The sequence below is a fragment of the Oncorhynchus mykiss genome, chromosome 32, assembly GCF_013265735.2.
Source record: "Oncorhynchus mykiss isolate Arlee chromosome 32, USDA_OmykA_1.1, whole genome shotgun sequence".
In the NCBI taxonomy this organism is placed as follows: Eukaryota; Metazoa; Chordata; class Actinopteri; order Salmoniformes; family Salmonidae; genus Oncorhynchus; species Oncorhynchus mykiss.
This window is the reverse complement of record NC_050572.1, coordinates 6,190,294-6,205,858: the sequence shown is the minus strand read 5'-3', so window position 1 is coordinate 6,205,858 and position 15,565 is coordinate 6,190,294. Positions and strand designations below refer to the sequence as shown.

Below are 15,565 nucleotides of genomic sequence, written 5' to 3'. Positions count from 1 at the left end.
TGACACTATAGCCTTTATTTCTAGTAGTACTGAGTTCCATATGGCTCACTATATACGGTGCATTAGGAAAGTATTCAGACCCCTTCACTTTTTCCACATTTTGTTATGTTAGTTTTATTCTAAAATTGATTAAATTGTTCCCCCCCCCCCCCCCCCCCCCCCCCCCCCCCCCCATCATTCTACACACAATAACAAAGCAAAACCAGTTTTTTGTAGACCTTTTTGCAAATGTATAAATAATAACATTTTAAAAAGATCACATTTACATATGTATTCAGACTCATTCTTCAGTACTTAGTTGATGCATCTCTGACAGCGATTACAGCCTTGACTTTTCTTGGCACACCTGTATTTGGGGAGTTTTTCCCATTCTTCTCTGCAGATCCTCTCAAGCTCTGTCAGGTTGGATGGGGAGCGTCGCTGCACAGCTATTTTCAGGTCTCTCCAGAGATGTTTGATCAGGTTCAAGTCCGGGCTCTGGCTGGGCCACTCAAGGACTTGTCCCGAAGCCACTCCTGCATTGTCTTGGGTGTGTGCTTAGGGTCGTTGTCCTGTTGGAAGGTGAATCTTTGCCCCAGTCTGAGGTCCTGAGCAGGTTTTCATCAAGGATCTCTCTGTACTTTGCTCCGTTCATCTTTCCTTCAATCCTTACTAGTCTCCCAGTCCCTGCCGCTAAAAAACATCCCCAGGGCATGATGCTGCCACCACCATGCTTCACCGTAGGATGGTGCCAGGTTTCCTCCAGACGTGATACTTGGCTTTCAGGCCAAAGAGTTCAATCTTGGTTTCATTAGACCAGAGAATTTTGTTTCTCATGGTCTGAGAGTCCTTTAGGTGCCTTTTGGCAAACTCCAAGCAGGCTGTCATGTCCCTTTTACTGAGGAGTGGCTTCCTCATTGGTAGTGCTGCAGAGATTGGTTGTTCTTCTGGAAGATTCTCCCATCTCCACAGAGGAACTCTGGAGCTCTGTCCAAGTGACCATAGGGTTCTTGGTCACCTCCCTGACCAAGGCCCTTTTTTTCACTGTTATTTTACCTTCATTTAACTAGACAAGTCAGTTAAGAACAAATTCTTACTTTCAATGACGGCCTAGGAAGAGTGGGTTAACTGCCTTGTTCAGGGGCAGAACAACAGATTTTTACCTTGTCAGCTCTGGGATTCAATCTTGCAACCTTCCTACTAGTTACTAGTCCAACGCTCTAACCACCAAGCTACCTTCTCCACCGATTGCTCAGTTTGGCCAGGCGGCCAGCTCTAGGAAGAATCTTGGTGTTTCCAAACTTCTTCCATTTAAGAATGATGGAGGCCACTGTGTTCTTGGGGACCTTCGATGCTGCAGAATATTTTTTGGTCCCCTTCCCCAGATCTGTGCCTCGACACAATCCTGTCTCTGAGCTCTACGGACAATTCCTTCGACCTCATTGCTTGGTTTTTGCTCTGACATGCACTGTCAACTGTGGGACCTTATATAGACAGGTGTGTACCTTTCCCTAGCATGTGTTAACAATTGGATTTACCACAGGTGGACTCCAATCAAGTTGTAGAAACATCTCAAGGATGATCAATGGAAACAGGATGCACCTGAGCTCAATTTCAAGTCTCATATCAAATGGTCTAAATACTTAATTAAATAAGTTATTTAGTTTATATTAATTAGCAAAAAAAAAACACACAAAAAACAACTGCTTTGTCATTATGGGGTATTGTGTGTAGATTGAGGACATTTTATAATTATTTTTTTATACATTTTAGAATAATGTGACATAACAAAATGTGAAAAAAGGGAAGGGGTCTGAATACTTTAGTGCACTACTGTTCATAAGGTACGTCCCAAAAGTTGTTCACCATGTAGGGAATAGTTTACCATTTGCACTCACTGTTTCCGTAGTTACGATCCACAGGCCTGTTGATTTCATGAAGTAAAACTGACTCTGTAAGGCCATCCACAGAAACAACACATTTTGATGAATCAGTTGAACTCAAACCAAAGGTTTAATAATTGGTCATGAAATGACAGACGATGTTAATAATGCTGACGCAGGACTAATAAAGAACGTTGTTTTAAAGCAACTTAAAGACACATTAATATAACAGGAAATGGTTAAGTAACAGAAAAGCCATCAAAATTGTATTTTGAACACATGGGAATGGTGTTTAGTGTAAGTAACTATAAGGAATAGCCATATTGTGCCTATCTGCTTGGGTTGTGTCCCAAAAATACACTATATTCTCTGGTTTACAACATTTAAACTTTCCCAAAAAAATTATAGTTTTATTGACACACATCGGATAGGTGCAGTAAAACGTGGTGTTTTACACGGTCAGCCATAGTAGTACAGTACCCCTGGTGCAAAAAACAAAAACAATTATTCAACTTGTCGGCTCAGGTATTCAAACCAGCAAACTTTCAGTTCCTGGCCAAACGCTCCGACCACAAGGCTATCTGCTGCCACCACACTAGTACTGTGTGGGGGAATACATGTGCCGTTTGGGATGCAGGCCAAGAGATCTAGAATTGGGAAGCAGCTCATTTCGTTGAACGTTAGTTTTCAGAAGGATAAAATGTTTTCTTGCCTAAACTTTAAAAGCTTAATTATCTTACAAAGTGATTTTTTTTATTTTATTTTATTTTTTAAATAAATTTGACAATAGGTCTAATATATAAATGGTATTTTTTTTTAAAATATGCAGCTTCTCTTTTTTTCTCATGCGCTACCCTACCTAAGCCTAAATAATTTGTGGTGTCATTGGTCAAAAAACTAAAATAACACATTGATTGACAAACACCCCGGATAGGCGCAGTAAAATGTGGTGTTAATTGATTGATTGACACCACAAATGAATTGATTGATCGACGAGATCAAAAGATAAATTCTGGGAATTACATAATCTGTCATTCCATTAGGAAATAAGATCATTAATTCATTAATTAAAATAATACATTGATTGTTTGACTCCAAAAGGGAATCTTTATGAAGATTTATTTTTATTGTCGTCTTGTTTTTTCTTTCTCAACTGCAGTGACTGCTACCTTTTTTAACCTCTGGATGACCTCTGGATGACCTCTACGACAAGCACAGCCTTTTGTGCTGTATTTACAAAATCCAGCCGCAGTTTGTCCTTTGTCCTGATGGTTGCACTGTCCTAGAGCAGACTAAGGGCTCTCTATTCTATCTGTGGCGCTGAAGCTCTCTTAAAGGTATTTTTCCGACTGAGCCGCCATAAAGCGTTTACGGTGAAGGGAGTCTCCTCTAAACGCTGGAACATTGTCTTTAAATTTCAATCACGCTGAACTTCCACGATACGGATTGAATGGAGCCTCACTGGACCTCTATGTTTTAGAAAAATACTCCCAAAATAAAGCTATAATTTGAAAAGAAATGGGGGCCATCTTTTTTTGCAAAAATATAAAGGCCTTTTGAAGACATTTTAACTCTGAGTTGACTCTCTCTCTCTACTCTCATTATTCTCTCTCCCTCTCTCTCTCTCTCTCTCCCCCCCATGTTTCTCAGGTTCTTGCAGTCCTTGATTTGTTCGTCCGTCTTAGTCCCATTCCACAAGAATCCAGTCTTTTTCAAAAAGCGCAATGGTGCTTCCACAATGTTAGACGTCTCCATTTCACCTGGAAAACAGTGGAAATATGTTAAACTTAGAAGTCAGTGCGTCCCAATAGGCACCTTATTCCCTATATATAGTGCACTACCTGTGACCAGAGCCCTATGATATGTTGTGTGTGTGTGTGAGAGAGCGTGGTGTTCGTCTTTAAATAATTGAAACATGAATGACATGAATGAAATGAATGAAACATAATCACTGCAAGATCAATTTGATGCACTACCTGCATTACTACCTGAAATAAACAAATTACATTTACTTTACAGCTTGTCTTTTCAAGGAGGTGTAGTTATTAACATGCAGACAAAATCCTATTCTAAGTGTAGCGCTGATGTTCTTACTTGCTGTCCTCTGTCAGTGCTTGCTGGCCCGCAGGTTGCGCTGTTTCTGTCTCTCCGTTAGCTTCTGTTCCCCTTGGAGACGGAGTGCTTCTCAGTGTAGAACACACAGGCTTCTCCAAGGTGTGAGCTGGTTTCTTAGCCACGGGTGGCGGAATTCTCCTCGGAATCCCAGTTCTTCCAACGTTGCCATTAGCGACTGTGGAAGCCATAGATTGTTCGGAAAAGCGCTTGAGTTCCGCGGCTAGGCTCTGCTTTAGGCTCGCCTGTACCTCGGGGGAAGAGGAGGCAGGCGTTTCTATGACAACCTTCTTTGAGCTCCTGGAGAAGATGAAGCTAGCAGTGGTGGTGGTGGGGGTCTTTAGCATCTCACCCCCTTCTGGTAACACTGGGGATAACATTCCTGATTTACCCCCACTGCAACTGGGAATTGAGGTGGAGGATGGCATTCTAAAGCGTGTTGGAAGATTATCTCTGGAAGACATGGCTGCTGTCTTCATTCGGATAGCTTCCTGCATACTCATCGAGGGGGCGATGAGCGTCACCGGGGACGACTTCAGTGGCGGAGGTGTGGATTTTAGTGACAGGGATCTCCGAATTGGTTTTTGGGGTGTTATGTTCTGAGATCCTTGGGTTTGGATTTGGGTTGAACTCTGATTCTGTGCAGGTGGCTTCCCACTGTTGGAATTGTTGTCGTCAGCAAGCGTTTTAACGTAGTCTTCGCCAACGTTGACCGATCTGAGACGTACCATTTGAAGCAGAGAGGGTGTGACCAGTGGAATGTTGGCATCTTCTTTGGGAATAGGGACACTCTTGTGCCTAGACAGAAGCTCTTTGCTCCTGGTCTCTCTGTTCGCCAAGCTGGGCTGTCTCCTGAAGATCACAGGGGGTTGGTTCTCAGTTGGGAGAGGGGGTGGGAGAGGGATGTTAATGGGTGGTGGACGTGGGCCACTGTTAAGGAGCTCAGAGGGCATCTGATCCTCAAATTGTACACGGGGAGGGAGGGGGACATTGATAGGAGGTGGAGGAGGAATACTTGATGGGGGCACCAAGGCTGTTGTCATTGGTGGAGGAGGAGGAGGAGGAGCTTCCTGGTGTGGGGGAGGGACATCCTCTGGTAAGGGCGGGACTTCCTGTGACTCAGGAGAAGTTTCTGTTGGTTGTGGGGTGTCTTGCATTGTGATTGGTTTCTGGGCCGATTGCTTGACCTCTGCCTCTTTTTCATTGGGCTGAACTGGAGAAACGACAGCTGAATCATCTGAAGGAATTAATTGGAGCTCAGCTGATTCAGATTCCTCAAAGCTGGTTTCATCAGTTGGGATTAGAGAAATAGAGTTCAGAATCCCCTTTTCAGGTTTATCCTCTTTTGGCTCCATTTGAGTGGAAATGGGTGAAAGATCTGTATTTTCCCCATTCACAGTTGCTACAGTGAAACCATTCACGGTTTCCTTAACCTCCTCCCCATTCAGAGCTATAATGGACGCCTCCTGGTTATCAGCGACTGTGTTACATGTCTCCACCACATCTGGCAAGCTCTCTGTCATGAAGGGAGGGGGAGGAGGTGGAAAGTCCATCTCATCTGGCTCATCAAAGACTGAATCTGCTGGCTCCTCTGGTGGGGGTGGAGGGGGCCAGCAGGACTGTACTATGGGAATCTCTTCCTCACACTCCTCCTCTAACTCAGGTGGGGGAGTGGCCACAGAGTAGGGAGGTGTCTTAGAAGGAGGTGGAGGAGGGTGGTGGGAAGGGGGAGGGGAGGCTGGAGGGGAGACCCGGTCCACTTTGGGAGGCTCCACGGCAAGGGTCTGTGTAGATTTGGTGGGACTTTCCTCTTTAGTGTTTTCAGTAGCACTCCGACCTTCAACCTCCTTAGCTGCTACCTCAACCTCAACTTTCTTAGTGACTACCTCAACTTCCTTAGCGACTACCTCATCCCGTGGAGAACACTTCTCACTCTTGCTGGGTGACTCTACCTTCACCTCTACTGTGACCTCATCAAATGGCGACTTTTGTTGAATATCTGCTGTTAATTGAACTTTAGCTTCTTTTCTAGGAGTACTTTTCTTCATGACAGGAGGGGGTTCCTTCTTTGGAATCATTGTTAAACTAACTTGTGTCTCTAGCCTCTCTTCTTGATCCTTGACCTGTGCAACACTACTACTGCTACTACTACTCTGTTCCTGCTTCTGGTCCTGGATCTCTACACTTGCTTTTACCTTCTCTGCGATCACCGCCAGGCTTCCTTGATCTTTCGTTTGACTTTCTGTGCTCTCGGATACCTCAGGTGCCTGCTCTAACATAGGCTCAGTCTTGTCTCGGGGAATAATGTATTTGCTTTCTGATTTTGTCAAAGTAACTTCTTCTACCGTAGCCTGCTTTTTGTTTGAGCCTTCAGACTCCTTGCTAGCTTTAGTTTGAGATTCCTGCTTTTGCTCAATCATGGCAGCTTGCTCTTTTAGTTCCTGTTGCTCCTGGAGCTGTGCTAGCCTGTTGATGTTGGGGCAAGGCCCACACAGCAGTTCGAAGGTGTGTCTGTTGTGGGCCCAGGTCTCCGGGGGTGGCGGGGAAGGGGCTTTGATTTTGGGGGGTGGCGGAATGTTAAGCAGCTCACTGATGACCATGGATGAAGAGAAATGGACTGGGGTCCCAATTTCTGGATCTTCTATTCTCATAACAGCCGGGGGTAGGGATGCCTGCTGAAGAGGGCTAAAGCTGTTTTTCGAGGCCTCTCGATTGACGAGTTCTGAGGTGACTGAAGACAGGGAGGTGAGGGAAGAGGAGACTGAGGCTGCAGAGAAGGAAGCTCTTGAACCAGATCGTTCCGGTTTGACAGGATACTTCTTCTGTTTACCTGGGGAGACGGAAGGGAGGATTCCCTTGGGGGAAAGTGTCGGTGTACCACTCTGGCTGGAGTACCCACTGGAGGGGGACATGGTCCTTTCAAATGTACCCTCCTCTGATGGGGCTTTCTGGGGGGAAGAGTTGCTGGACACTGGCCCCTCTGATTTTCCACTACCTCCATGGGAGGCCTGTGTGGGACTCAGAGGACTAGATGCTGTGGAAGATCTTGTATCATCTAAAGAGTTAAACCCAGATGATTTGGATACAGGGACAGAGCACTTTGTGATTTCTTTGTAGAGCTCTTTAGAGATCTCGATCGTAACCAAGCTTGTGTCCTCAGCAGCCTCCAACTTCCCACCCGCAGAGTCACTGAGGTCTTTAATCTCCACCAGTCGCCTCTTTATCATCTTCTCATGGTGCAGTGAGTTGGTTCTCCTGGGGGGAGCCGGGGGCAACTTGGACTTCATGATCGACAGACAGCGAGAGAATCTGAAAGAGTCTCCTCCAAAATCGCTCATCCCCCCAGATCCAGATAGGACCCCCTGAGCGGTCGCAGTACCAGTACCTCTACTAGTGCTGCTGAGAGCACTAGAGCTTTGTAGGCTCACCTTGTCCTGGTCCCCAGCACCAGGCTGCTGCGGCTGTGTCTCCTGCCCAACTAGGCTCACCGTCTGTGGGTTAGCAAGTCCGAAGCTCCCCTTTGTGGAGGAGATGGCGGAGGAGTTGGACTTGATCGTCTCGGAAGACTGCGAGTGGCTCCAGCTGGATCTTGAAGTCACAAAGTGTGGGGTCACCTTAGAGCCATTGTCACGGGAACTACTGTCACCATGTGAAACGCTGTCACCGCCTTCATAGCAACCTTCACCGCCCGACCTCCTCGACGACGCAGGGCTGTCCGACGACCCGGACGCCAGGCAGCTCTTGCTGATGGTACGGGCCGTGTCGTTACCGCTGTTTCCACGGGTACGACTGGTGCTGCGGTCAATCTGTATGACGTCAACGGAGGCCGGCAGGTAGGCGTTCGGGATGATCTTAGACATGTAAGTGGCTTGGGGAGAGATGGACATCACCGGACCCTGGGTGGGGGCAAATACAAGGGTCAGCATTAGGAGTCATACTATGTAGAGAACTGCAGAGCTGTCATACTAGGTAGATATACTGTAGTTTGGCCAAATGTGGAGCTGGAAGCCATTTTGCAGGCTCAGCATTCCATTATCTTTCTAATGTTTTCCACCGTCGTTGTTGCAACCCCTTTTACTAGCCTGTTCAACCTCTCTTTCATATCAACCTTGGCCAACAGCCCCGCCCCCCCCCGCTGCTCCTCGCCCAAGCCTCTCCAGGTTCTCCTTTACCCAAATCCAGATAGCAGATGTTCTGAAAGAGCTGCAAAACCTGGACCCGTACAAATCAGCTGGGCTTGACAATCTGGACCCTCTATTTCTGAAACTATCCGCCGCCATTGTCGCAACCCCTATTACCAGCCTGTTCAACCTCTCTTTCGTATTGTCTGAGATCCCCAAGGATTGGAAAGCTGCCGCAGTCATCCCCCTCTTCAAAGGTGGAGACACTCTAGACCCAAAGTGTTACAGACCTACATCCATTCTGTTCTGCCTTTCTAAAGTCTTTGAAAGCCAAGGTAACAAACAGATCACTGATCATTTCGAATCCCACTGTACTTTCTCCACTGTGCAATCCGGTTTCAGAACTGGTCACTGGTGCACCTCAAGCAAGAAAATTCAACCATTCACAATTAGTATTTTGATCTTAGTTGTAAGTCCAGTGGTTCAGATAGCAAGCTTGGTTTAACATCAGCATCCGATGATCATGTCATTCCAGGGATGCCATTTAACAGACACTTTAACAGACACCAAAACGACTTACAGTAATGTGTGCATGCTTTTTTCGTTGACACTGAGTTTACAAAACATCAAGGACACCTTTGTAATATTGAGTTGCACCTGCCCCTTTCGCCCTCAGAACAGCCTCAATTCGTCGGTGAATGAACTCTACAAGGTCTCGAAAACGTTCCTCGGGGATGCTGGCCAATGTTGACTCCAATGCAGTTGTGTCAAGTTGGCTGGATGTCCTTCGGGTGGTGGACCATTCTTGATACACACTGGAAACTGTTGAGTGTGAAAAACCATTGCAGTTCTTGACACAAACCAGTGCGCATTGGTGCCTACTACCATACACTGTTCTAAGGCACTTAAATCTGTTGTCTTGCCCATTCACCATCTGAATGGCACACATACACAATTGTATCAAGGCTTACAATTGTCTCAAGGCTTAAACATCCTTATTTAACATGTCTCCTCCTCTTCATCTACACTGATTGAAGTGGATTTAACAAGCGACATCAATAAAGGGATCATAGCTTTCACCTGGATTCACCTGGTCAGTCTATGTCATGGAAAGAGCAGGTGTTCCTAATGTTTAATTCACTCAGTGTCGATGACCCCAGCAGGAAGAAACACTGTTCTGAACGGGACTCACCTGTGGCTCCTGGAGGAAGCTGGGGAATCCAGAGGAGCACGAGGAGGTCGTGCCCGGCACGGCCAGAGACTTGGGCCTCTGGGTGGAGGAGAGACGAGAGTCCAGTCCCCTGTGGTGGCTGAAGCCCTGGTCGTCCCTGTAAACAGACTGGAGATGGTGTCTCAACAGCTGCTCCTCTCTGGATGCCTATTAGGTGAGTTCAGTTGTAATTATAAATATATATCTATATATATATATATTTGCACAAGGCAATAAAAAAAACATTTTACTAATCGTAATCCGATGTTATGAGATACAATGTAACTACAATTTAGTCATGCAAGTAGCTGTCGGTAAGTGAAAGTACGACACTATAACCAGTAGCACACAACAAATGTACTTGTTCGAGTTATAACGCTGAAAGCCTGATTTTTGATACAGGCTCATATGAAAGCCTCACCTCCAGGTCTGAGAGGTGTACTCTTGCCCCTTCGTAGTTGGCTAGAGGGTTCTCTCCGTCGATGGTGGGGATGACGACCGCACCTGATTGGCCGTCACTACCCTGTCCGACAGAGCCGTTAGGGAGCTGGGAATGAACTTTGTACTCAGAGCCACTGTGAAGGGCTAGAAGGGGGAATAGAGATGGAACACATCTTATCACCTAATTTAAATATGACAGAAGAGTACCATTGATTTGACTTTTTTTGTCAACGTGCCTAAGAGTATTCATCATGATCACTTAATTTACAAAACCCTGGACCTTTATTGGTCTGGGTGACTTTTCTTTGTCAAGTGAATGCTCGGAGTTAAAGCTAGCTGCCATCCAAGGACGAGACATGTACCCAGCTCTCTCTGGACCTGCTGGGGTATGCCCATGATAGTAGTCCTCCTGTTCTTCCTCTTGTCCTGTCTCTTCACTGGGTTCAGAGGCTTGAATGTGGAGCCTGGAAGGATAAGAGGAGATGTTTTTAGAGGAGGGAGAAGGGTGAGATAAGGGAGGAGATAAGGGGTGAGATGTTTTTAGAGGAGGGAGAATGATGAGATAAGGGAGGAGATAAGGGAGGAGATGTTTTTAGAGGAGGGAGAAGGATGAGATAAGGGAGGAGATAAGGGATGAGATGTTTTTAGAGGAGGGAGAAGGATGAGATAAGGGAGGAGATGAGGGAGAGACCCAGTAGAGACCCAGTAGGTACCCAGTAGAGACCCAGTAGACCCAGTAGGTACCCAGTAGACCCAGTAGAGACCCAGTAGAGACCCAGTAGACCTTGTAGACAACCAGTAGACCCAGTAGGTACCCAGTAGAGACACAGTAGAGACCCAGTAGACCCAGTAGACCTAGTAGACCCAGTAGGTACCCAGTAGACCCAGTAGACCCAGTAGAGACCCAGTAGAGACCCAGTAGACCTTGTAGACACCCAGTAGACCCAGTAGGTACCCAGTAGAGACCCAGTAGAGACCCAGTAGACCCAGTAGACCTAGTAGACCCAGTAGAGACCCAGTAGGTACCCAGTAGACCCAGTAGTGACCCAGTAGACCCAGTAGAGACCCAGTAGACCTAGTAGACCCAGTAGGTACCCAGTAGGTACCCAGTAGAGACCCAGGAGAGACCCTGTAGACCAAGTAGACCCAGTAGAGACCCAGTAGAGAACCAGTAGAGACCCAGTAGACCCAGCAGAGACCCAGTAGGTATCCAGTAGACCCAGTAGAGACCCAGTAGAGACCCAGTAGATGCAGTAGACCCAGTAGGTATCCAGTAGACCCAGTAGAGACCCAGTAGAGACCCAGTAGAGACCCAGTAGGTACCCAGTAGACCCAGTAGAGACCCAGTAGACCCAGTAGAGACCCAGTAGACCCAGTAGACCTAGTAGACCCAGTAGAGACCCAGTAGGTACCCAGTAGACCCAGTAGAGACCCAGTAGGTATCCAGTAGACACCCAGTAGACACCCAGTAGAGACCCAGTAGAGACCCAGTAGACGCAGTAGACCCAGTAGAGACCCAGTAGACGCAGTAGACCCAGTAGGTATCCAGTAGACCCAGTAGAGACCCAGTAGAGACCCAGTAGATGCAGTAGAGACCCAGTAGAGACCCAGTATAGCCAGTAGACCCAGTATACCCAGTAGAGACCCAGTAGAGAACCAGAAGAGACCCAGTAGAGAGAGACACATTCTGCTATGAATAAGGCATGTATGAGAAATATTGTACAAATCACCAAACTATACTAGGTCCAAGGCATGATCTATGATTAGATTTCATTAAAATATGATGAAATGGATATGATAATGAATACTTCCTCCCCCCCATACACACACACACACACACCTACCTTGGCGTGTGAGCACAGGTCTCGTGGACACAGCCAATCCAGCAGAGGTCACTGCAGTAACAGAATTCCCGGCGGTACTTCCTGACTCCTGAGATCCATCCCTGTGGTTGGGGCTGACATCCTGCAGAGGAGAGGAATGGGGTTTTTAGGGACAACGTTTTCAATCACTGCAGAAGTTGTCTGCTCCTTGCTCCTTGTTCTCAGTTGACCAGTACCAGCCGTATGGTTTCAAATGACGCCACTACTTACTGCGTCACTATGGTCCTCCTGAAAGTCCACTCCTTTGTTGTGTTCTGTAGGAGAGACAAAGAAGGTTTTTCAGATATTCCCTACAGCTCTGAGATCTAAATACCCCTTCTTCCATTAGTGTCTATTGAGTGTGTGTCATGCAGGGTGTAGTGTGTAGTGTGTAGTGTGTCGTAGTGTGTTCTGTGTTGTGTGCAGTGTGTAGTGTGTAGTGTGTAGTGTGTAGTGTGTTGTGTGCAGTGTGTAGTGTGTAGTGTGTTGTGTGTAGTGTGTCGTAGTGTGTTCTGTGTAGTGTGTTGTGTGCAGTGTGTAGTGTGTAGTGTGTCGTAGTGTGTTCTGTGTAGTGTGTTGTGTGCAGTGTGTAGTGTGTTCTGTGTAGTGTGTAGTGTGTTTTGTGTTGTATGTTTAACCCCTCCGGTGCCTCTGTGTGTAGTGTGTTTTGTGTAGTGTAGTGTGTAGAGTGCAGTGTGTTCTGTGTAGTGTGCAGTGTGTTCTGTGTAGTGTGCAGTGTGTAGTGTGTTGTGTCACTACCTTCTTGTTGCAGTATCTTTAACCCCTCCCATGCATCAGTGTGTAGTGTGTAGTGTGTAGTGTGTAGTGTGCAATGTGCAGTGTATGTAGTGTGCAGTGTGCAGTGTGTGTAGTGCAGTGTGTGTAGTGTGCAGTGTGCAGTGTGTAGTGTGCAGTGTGTGATGTGTGCAGTGTGATGTGTGCAGTGTGTAGTGTGTAGTGTGTAGTGTGCAGTGTGCAGTGTGTAGTGTGTAGTGTGCAGTGTGCAGTGTGTAGTGTGTAGTATGCAGTGTGTAGTGTGCAGTGTGCAGCGTGTAGTGTGTAGTGTGCAGTGTGTAGTGTGTAGTGTGTAGTGTGTAGTGTGCAGTGTGTAGTGTGCAGTGTGTGCAGTGTGCAGTGTGCAGTGTGTAGTGTGCATTGTGCAGTGTGAAGGGTGTAGTGTGCAGTGTGTAGTGTTTAGTGTCACTATCTTCTTGTTGTAGTATCTTTAACCCCTCCCATGCCTCAGTGTTTAGTGTGTAGTGTGTAGTGTGCAGTGTGTAGTGTGTAGTGTGTAGTGTGTAGTGTCACTACCTTCTTGTTGTAGTATCTTTAACCCCTCCCATGCCTCAGTGTTTAGTGTTTAGTGTGCAGTGTGCAGTGTGTGTAGTGTGCAGTGTGCAGTGTGCAGTGTGTGTAGTGTGCAGTGTGCAGTGTGCAGTGTGTAGTGTGCAGTGTGTAGTGTGTAGTGTGCAGTGTGTAGTGTGTAGTGTGTAGTGTGCAGTGTGTAGTGTGCAGTGTGCAGTGTGCAGTGTGCAGTGTGCAGTGTGCAGTGTGTAGTGTGTAGTGTGTAGTGTGTAGTGTGCAGTGTGCAGTATGTAGTGTGCAGTGTGCAGTGTGCAGTGTGCAGTGTGCAGTGTGTAGTGTGTAGTGTGTAGTGTGTAGTGTGCAGTGTGCAGTGTGCAGTATGTAGTGTGCAGTGTGTAGTGTCACTACCTTCTTTTTGTAGTATCTTTAACCCTTCCCATGCCTCAGTGTGTACTGGGTAGTGTGTAGTGTGCAGTGTGTAGTGTGTAATGTGCAGTGTGTAGTGTGTGTAGTGTGTAGTGTCACTACCTTCTTGTTGTAGTATCTTTAACCCTTCCCGTGCCTCAGTGTGCAGGTCTTCCAGGTACTGAGGGCGGTTGCCCTCGATGAACACATTCTCCTGGTAGTGTGAGGAGGCTGTGTAGTGAACTGTCAACTTCTTCTGTTCATCCAGACACTTAGGACCAGCTAGAGAGAGGGGGAGGGAAGGGAGAAAGGGAGGGAGGGAGGGAGGGTGGCAGGGAGGGAGGGAGGGAGGGAAGGGGAGGCAGGGAGAGAGGGAGGGAGGGAGGGAAGGGGAGAAAGGGAGGGGGAGGGAAGGGGAGAGAGGGAGGGGGAGAGAGGGAGCGGGAGGGAGGGAGGGGGGGAAGGGGAGAGAGGGAGGGAAGGAGGGAAGGGGAGAGGGGAAGGGGAGAGGGGGAGGGAGGGAGGGAGGGAGGGAAGGGGAGAGGGGGAGGGAGGGAGGGAGGGAGGGAGGGAGGGAGGGAGGGAGGGAGGGAGGGAGGGAGGGAGGGAGGAAGGGGGAGAGAAGAGGAGAGAGAGAGAGTTTAATCCAGGATGAAAACCAGTACCTAGGAGATGTGGTAGAATGCTGACATGATAAAGGGTTGTGACTGAGGATCAGATGGTAGAGGTTCTGGTAGTGTGCTTACATACAGGACAGGACACCCTACAGACTGGAGTAGCTGCTCACAGTGACTGGCACCCGGGGCTTTAGAATGTATTCCAGTACCTAGCAACACTGTGTACGGTACTAATGAAGGCATTACAGCTCTAGAACATCCTGACCCTTAATCAGAGTACACTGACTCCCCTTTCTGGTCTTCCATCCAATACCACATTATCTCCTGCTGTCTGTCCTTCTGCTCCCCTTTTTACCTTTTCCTGACCCTTTAGCCTCTGTCTGTCTGTCTGTCTGTCTGTCTGTCTGTCTGTCTGTCTGTCTGTCTGTCTGTCTGTCTGTCTGTCTGTCTGTCTGTCTCTCTCTCTCTGATTAATAACGATTTGATTTATTTAAGTTGTGCTCGCATAGGGGTCTCTCTGAATCTCTCTGTCCCACTACCAGTCTCTCTGAATCTCTCTGTCCCACTACCAGTCTCTCTGAATCTCTCTGTCCCACTACCAGTCTCTCTGAATCTCTCTGTCCCACTACCAGTCTCTCTGAATCTCTCTGTCCCACTACCAGTCTCTCTGAATCTCTCTGTCCCACTACCAGTCTCTCTGTCCCACTACCAGTCTCTCTGTCCCACTACCAGTCTCTCTGAATCTCTCTGTCCCACTACCAGTCTCTCTGAATCTCTCTGTCCCACTACCAGTCTCTCTGAATCTCTCTGTCCCACTACCAGTCTCTCTGAATCTCTCTGTCCCACTACCAGTCTCTCTGTCCCACTACCAGTCTCTCTGTCCCACTACCAGTCTCTCTGAATCTCTCTGTCCCACTACCAGTCTCTCTGTCCCACTACCAGTCTCTCTGTCCCACTACCAGTCTCTCTGAATCTCTCTGTCCCACTACCAGTCTCTCTGTCCCACTACCAGTCTCTCTGTCCCACTACCAGTCTCTCTGTCCCACTACCAGTCTCTCTGAATCTCTCTGTCCCACTACCAGTCTCTCTGTCCCACTACCAGTCTCTCTGTCCCACTACCAGTCTCTCTGTCCCACTACCAGTCTCTCTGAATCTCTCTGTCCCACTACCAGTCTCTCTGTCCCACTACCAGTCTCTCTGTCCCACTACCAGTCTCTCTGTCCCACTACCAGTCTCTCTGAATCTCTCTGTCCCACTACCAGTCTCTCTGTCCCACTACCAGTCTCTCTGTCCCACTACCAGTCTCTCTGAATCTCTCTGTCCCACTACCAGTCTCTCTGTCCCACTACCAGTCTCTCTGTCCCACTACCAGTCTCTCTGTCCCACTACCAGTCTCTCTGAATCTCTCTGTCCCACTACCAGTCTCTCTGTCCCACTACCAGTCTCTCTGTCCCACTACCAGTCTCTCTGTCCCACTACCAGTCTCTCTGAATCTCTCTGTCCCACTACCAGTCTCTCTGTCCCACTACCAGTCTCTCTGTCCCACTACCAGTCTCTCTGTCCCACTACCAGTCTCTCTGAATCTCTCTGTCCCACTACCAGTCTCTCTGTCCCACTACCAGTCTCTCTG

General features: G+C 47.6%; 1 protein-coding gene across 3 annotated transcripts in view; it reads right to left on the bottom strand.

The window, feature by feature from the left end:
• Positions 1 to 1,959: 1,959 nt before the first annotated feature.
• LOC110487836 (uncharacterized protein KIAA1522 homolog) overlaps positions 1,960 to 15,565 on the bottom strand; it is a 93,521-nt gene continuing 79,915 nt past the window's right edge. For all 3 annotated transcript variants that reach the window (XM_036971319.1, XM_036971321.1, XM_036971322.1), the window contains 8 exons: positions 13,442 to 13,600; positions 11,840 to 11,883; positions 11,591 to 11,711; positions 10,109 to 10,210; positions 9,727 to 9,890; positions 9,288 to 9,473; positions 3,957 to 7,870; positions 1,960 to 3,622 (listed from right to left, as the gene is read on the bottom strand). In XM_036971319.1, coding sequence (XP_036827214.1) covers positions 3,619 to 3,622; positions 3,957 to 7,870; positions 9,288 to 9,473; positions 9,727 to 9,890; positions 10,109 to 10,210; positions 11,591 to 11,711; positions 11,840 to 11,883; positions 13,442 to 13,600 — 4,694 coding nt within the window. In that variant the 3' untranslated portion in view covers positions 1,960 to 3,618. The remainder of the gene's footprint in view (positions 3,623 to 3,956; positions 7,871 to 9,287; positions 9,474 to 9,726; positions 9,891 to 10,108; positions 10,211 to 11,590; positions 11,712 to 11,839; positions 11,884 to 13,441; positions 13,601 to 15,565) is intronic.